This window comes from Vicia villosa, unplaced genomic scaffold (assembly GCF_029867415.1).
Source record: "Vicia villosa cultivar HV-30 ecotype Madison, WI unplaced genomic scaffold, Vvil1.0 ctg.003609F_1_1, whole genome shotgun sequence".
NCBI classification, from domain to species: domain Eukaryota; kingdom Viridiplantae; phylum Streptophyta; class Magnoliopsida; order Fabales; family Fabaceae; genus Vicia; species Vicia villosa.
In genome coordinates, this window is record NW_026706253.1 from 203,842 (window position 1) to 209,826 (window position 5,985).

At 31.8% G+C, this 5,985-nt stretch overlaps 1 protein-coding gene across 7 annotated transcripts; it reads right to left on the minus strand.

Moving 5' to 3' along the window:
- Positions 1 to 566: 566 nt before the first annotated feature.
- LOC131641270 (triose phosphate/phosphate translocator, chloroplastic-like) lies at positions 567 to 5,073 on the minus strand. 7 transcript variants are annotated; one of them, XM_058911578.1, is made up of 11 exons: positions 4,653 to 5,071; positions 4,111 to 4,564; positions 3,894 to 3,993; positions 3,064 to 3,163; positions 2,836 to 2,936; positions 2,706 to 2,756; positions 2,550 to 2,626; positions 1,667 to 1,713; positions 1,288 to 1,532; positions 1,015 to 1,208; positions 575 to 927 (listed from the first exon to the last, which is right to left on the minus strand). In XM_058911578.1, exons 2-8 carry the CDS (start codon positions 4,155 to 4,157, stop codon positions 1,710 to 1,712), a joined length of 480 nt encoding a protein of 159 aa, XP_058767561.1. In that variant the 5' UTR covers positions 4,158 to 4,564; positions 4,653 to 5,071; the 3' UTR covers positions 575 to 927; positions 1,015 to 1,208; positions 1,288 to 1,532; positions 1,667 to 1,709. The 7 variants fall into 7 exon arrangements, with proteins under 7 accessions (XP_058767559.1, XP_058767560.1, XP_058767561.1 ...); XM_058911579.1 differs by lacking the exon at positions 1,667 to 1,713 and adding an exon at positions 3,604 to 3,655 and having other exon boundaries at positions 580 to 927; positions 4,653 to 5,072; XM_058911576.1 differs by having other exon boundaries at positions 567 to 927; positions 1,667 to 2,626.
- Positions 5,074 to 5,985: the final 912 nt, after the last annotated feature.

The window sequence follows — 5,985 nt, forward strand, 5'->3', positions numbered from 1 at the left end:
TTTTATTTTAACAAAATTTGGGTGTAATTGAGCGTAATACGTTTTTAATTACACCATATTTTAATAAAAATCGGGTGTAATTACGTTTTTAATTACACCCTATTTTAATAAAAATCGGGTGTAATTGAGCGTAATTACGTTTTTAATTACACCCTATTTTAATAAAAATCGGGTGTAATTGGGCATAATTACGTTTTTAATTACACCCTGTTTTAGGAAAAATTTAATTACACTCTGTTTTAGGAAAAATCAGGTGTAATTGGACGTAATTACGTTTTAATTACACCCTGTTTTAATAAAAATCGAGTGTAATTGGGCGTAATTACGTTTTAATTACACCCTGTTTTAATAAAAATCGGGTGTAATTGGGCGTAATTACGTTTTAATTACACCCTGTTTCAATTAAAATCGGGTGTAGATACCGTCTTAATTACACCCTATTTTAATAAAAATCGGGTATAAATACGCCATTTATGAATGAACAATTATATTATATTTAAATCTATTTACACCCTATTTCATATACACTATTTAGTTATATTTCATTTTCAGTCATAATATTGCAAATACTATAACATCATACACATAAAAATCATATTTTAACTAAGTCAAAATATTTTTAATATTAACCAAAAAGTATACAAAATCATGTGCATTTATAATATTTCAAGTACTATAAAATCATACACATAAAAATTATATTTTAACCAAGTCATAACACTTTCTTCATATATAATTTTACGCCATGCTTGACGGTTAGCTTCGGTGTTCTCTAGTCCAATTGAATCCAACCGCTTTCCACATGTAGCATTGGATTCATTCATGGCCAAAATACCACGCCCTGGAGAAGCAATTGCTTTCCACAATTCGATCCGGAGGAAAACCTTCTACATTCGTGTACACCGACTTCATCTTCTCAAGCAAAGTCTACAAAATTATTCATTATATAGAAATTCAGAGCCACACAACAAACCTCTAATTTCTTAAAAACTACGAGGTTAAAAAATGTTTTACCGTTTTGCCAGCCTTGTCAATCCCTAAAATGAGTACATGAAGCTCTAACTTGTGGAACATGTACTGCCAAAGTCCATAAAATAATGAAAACATCCATTGTTGAGAATGTTATCACAAAAAGTGGCAAGAAGTTCTGCACTAGAGTTTCCATCAACACCTTTGTTGCAAAAGACCTCAAAAGCCTCTTTAAGAGCCTATATGATCAAATCTTTCAGATTTACATGCACATCAATCAAACATAACTGTAAAAAAAAAACATTCTCAAGACAAAACCTTGTGGAAAAGGGTGTGATTCTGGAAACAAGAGTTCACATATGCCAGGTACTTGTCATGCAACTCAATCACCTGGTACTGCGTACTAACAATATCCTTTTTATCTGCCTGTAGACATTATCAATTAAACATTTGAAGGAAAACATGAGAACATAGCCTGAACATCCTTGACAAGTCTTCACACTAAACGTTTGAAGGAAAACATTTGAAGGAAATAGCCTGAACATCCTTGACAAGTCTTCACACTAAACATTTGAAGGAAAACATGAGAACATTCCATTCATATTTAAAATTTATCTTATACAAGACAACTAACAAGTAAAAAGAATTCCATGCATACAATCAAAAGCATACAGAAAGGGCACAGAAAGTTATGAACCTTTGCTCTTTGCTTGACCTTCATTTCTTGTCATACTTTGCTTTTAACTACATTATGCACACATGTATGATCAATGTAGTAGCCAAATTGTTAGTTATTTTATTCCATTCACTCACTAAAAACTGCCATATTCTCATGCAGTTTCATATTGATGTGAATGGGGTTCAGTTGAGTTCTCCGTGGATATTGGCCATAAGTGAGAGTATATCTACGTGGATATTGGCCATAAGTGAGAGTATATCTACGTGGATATTGGCCATAAGTGAGAGTGTATCTTAAACTTATCTAGTTTCAGTCTTCCACTAGTTATTTGAAATAATTTAATTAAAAACACAATTATATATATTTGACTAAATAGAATTTTCATTCCTTAGGCAACTAAATAGTTTAATCATGTAATATTGTTTTCACTAACATATTAAATATTTCAACTATAGTAATTACTGTTTTGGTGATGAATTGTTAGGTGTATTGTATGAATGAATTGTTAGGTGAATGATGAAAGTTGTTTTGGTGCTAATTCAGTGACTCATTTGATTTTGTTAGGTGAATAATGAGCAAAGGGACATTATCTAGATGTTAATTTTTTAAAGTCAAATATAAATGATGGAAAAGAGTCAAATGTTACTTGTAGTTCTATCTTATCCATTATGTATTTGTTCTAACTATTTGTTCTAACTATTTTTTAAAGTCAAATAAATATTGAGTTTTATTTTTATATAAACACATGTCCATGAGTTGAAAATATCTAATTCTACCAATATAAGCCACAGGTCTAATTGAACTTATAAATAAGACAACGACTCCTGAGTGAATCAAAATTAAAGAAATACTACTTAGTGAAGTCTATAATATATTAATACTAATATATAAACAAACAAACCAGAGTTTCGAGGTAATAAACAAATCTTCACGTTTCATTACGCCATCATCAAACAGTTTCTTCGATATAGAACCAATCTGCAACACAAGAAATAAATGAATCATTTCCTTCACACATGAAATTGCATCAACATTGATGAAACACACAATAAATTACCTCTTTCTCATTGCCGTAGATTGGAGAGCCATCAATGTGACGGTAACCAGCCTGCAATCAAATATCAGTATATTTCATACTACTAGATTTCTAAAATATGCATATTAGAATAAAAAATGCAGTGAGAAACCTTGATAGCGGTAGCAACGGCTTGACCGACGAGGCCAGGATCGGCCTGCCAAGTTCCCAACCCGACGGTTCCAATGCCAGTTTGTGTAGATATCTTGTTGCCTGCAGATGTTAACATAAGTCTGAATATTTTCGTATAAACTATAAACTGTTTTCATATTTTCGTATAAACTATAAACCGTTTTCATAAGCTCAAAATAAACTCTAATAAGTCAATTAATTTAATTACCAAACACCACTATTGAAAATCCAATAACGAAAACTCTCTTCAACACATTTCCAACTGCATGTGTCAGTGGCGCAACACGTTCCAAAGTATTAGGAGCAAGCTGCAATCATAACATCAAAAAAGAAATGTGAAAATTTCATTACATGCGCATCAATTTAAGTGTGCAAAGAAGAAAAGTACTAAACATAGAAAAACTGTAACACTTTCAGGTAGCAGCAGCAACAGCATTAAATATAGTATTTGAAAAAAACAAAAAATCACCAAGGTCTGAAACAAAGTGTGGGCGCAAATGCAATATAGATCCATGAGAATAATAGCATAGTAGAAACAAAACAACAACTACATAACAAGTGCAGGTATATTATATATAGCAGAAGCTGACAAGTAAAAGTAAAGCAGGTAGGTATAGTATAGAGTGTAGGTATATATGAACAGAAACATATAATAATACATAGATTGAATAATGAATGAAGACCCACAAAAGGGCCCTGAGAAAAACAATATTGAATCACGGTTAAAAAAGGAAAAGAAAGGAAGAACATGAAGCAGAATCAGCTGCTTCCACAAGCCTATCCACAGGAACACTGAGTGCCTGAAAAACCAACAAAAAGCAATTTTTGCTTTCATATACCGCAAAAAGGAGAAACAAAAATTTATGGAAAAAATGAGGTGAGGAGGTTGATTTCAACTTATGCGAGTAACCATACTTTAGGAGACATAGAGAAAATGCAGGTTCATTTCAACTTAATTTGCTATTAGTACATACTGAGGCGCGATAAGGCTTTAACGTAAAATTTTAAGTCGAATCGTTAAAATACAAATTTACTTACAACTGCTGCATTAAAAATACGGGCTCCATCAATGTGAATCTTCAATCCATGCTTCTTAGCAACCTCTCCAACTCTATCAGTATATTCAACAGAGAGACATCTTCCACCCGAGGTGCATTGAGAAAGTTTATCAGCCATAATTCATCAACAAAAATTCATGTACAATTCTGAAAACACGAACTATTAAAGTGATAACAGAATAACAAAAATCGCTCACTTCGCATGAATGTTTTCCAAGCAAATAAGCCTAGTCGTCGGAAACATTAGCTCCCCCCTAGGATCTCTAATCGCAGACTCAATCAAATCAATGTCAATCGTTCCATCATCGTTATTTTTCAGCTGTCTCGAATGCACTCCTCCAATGGTCTAAATACCACCATTCTCATAAATATTGATATGACTAGTATCTCCCAGAATAATTTCACTTCACCTAACCTCACAATGAACAAGTACAGCGATAAGGTTACCCATAGTCCCTGATGGAACAAAAAGAGCAGCCTATTTTCCCATCATCTTCGCCATCTCTGTCTCTAAGAGTAAAGCCGTCGGATCATAACCAAGAACATCGTCATCAACTTCAGCACTTGCCATAGCAGCCCTCATTGACTCAGTCGGCTTCGTCACTGTATCCGATCGAAGATCCACTCTTCTAGCTACCATTTTCTCTAAAACTACATCAAACCAAACAGACCAAAAGTAAAAATCAATTACAATCACTATTCACACCTTCAGAACACCTTCACAAAATCAAACACATACCCGACGCTTGCCAGCTTCCAGATGCTCTTGCTTCCGAGACGAAGCAGAGTTGTTGGGCAGCACCTGAGCGGACTCCATTGAACAACAGCAAACGATCTAGAACAGAATTTCAAAATCTACAAAGTTCAAAATCTCACGAATCAACAACATCCACGTTGCAATGAATTTCAATCGAACAACCTCAAACCTAAAAATTCAAATAGAATTTCCCATTATCGATGAAAATTTGGGAACGAAAACGAAGATTTGATTTTATTTTAAACAAAAAAAATGAAAAATGAAAATTGATATGTTAATTCTCTCTTCTTCATCGTTTTGAATACTGATTGAGTGTGCAATGGTTTTAGATGCTTCCTCCATTTTTGTGTGCTAGATTGTTGCTGAAAAATGGGTTTGGTGAAATGCATGCGATGGGTTTGGTGAAAGAGTTTTAGTATATTTTATTCATCTAATCTAATAAATTTAAACCCATTAATATTCCCTTATTAATTTGATAATATTTATAATATTCACTTAACTAATTATTAAGAATAATATTTTGAGTTATAAAAATAAATATTTTTTTTAAGTCTATTTAAATTTACACCCGATTTTTAATTTAACGGGAGTAATTGAGATTTAAATATAATAATATTTTTAATTTACACCCGTTTTTAAAAAATAGGGTGTATATTTTCATATGAACAATCATAAACTTACACTTTATTTACAAAAGTGTCACTGTGTTTCTTATTTACACCCGTTTTTAGTATATTGGGTGTAAATTTTAAAATTATATTGTTCATTTTGCACTAGTGAAATAAAGTTTATAGAAATGATTCATTTAACACATTGATCAAGATTCCATCACCATACACTTACCTACCTACGCATCAGACAAACGTGTGTGGTTCAAGTTGTGGCTCAGTTTCAGAGATATGGAATAGTTGCTATTTATAATGTTGCTATATTTCTTATTTTTTCACAATTTCTAACCGTTCCATTAATCCAGCTATAGCTACGGACCTAATTCTTGACTTATAATTGTTGAATTTTTCAATCAATTCCTTCCGTTTTTAACTACTCCCCGCTTACAAATTATTCCACCATTTCAATTGGAAAAATTTCATAAAGTAATTAATAAATAATTTACATGTAATATTTATGATTTTTTTCAATTGAAGTAAATGAGTAATTAAATATAAAAAGTAATAAAATATAATATACCAGGTACTTTACATGTCTTAGTTAAGGCTAAACCACTAATGATTATTTATAATTTTGAAATATACATTTTTAAACAATACTTTAAAAATGAAATATATATCTTAACTTTCTTTAATAGATATCAATA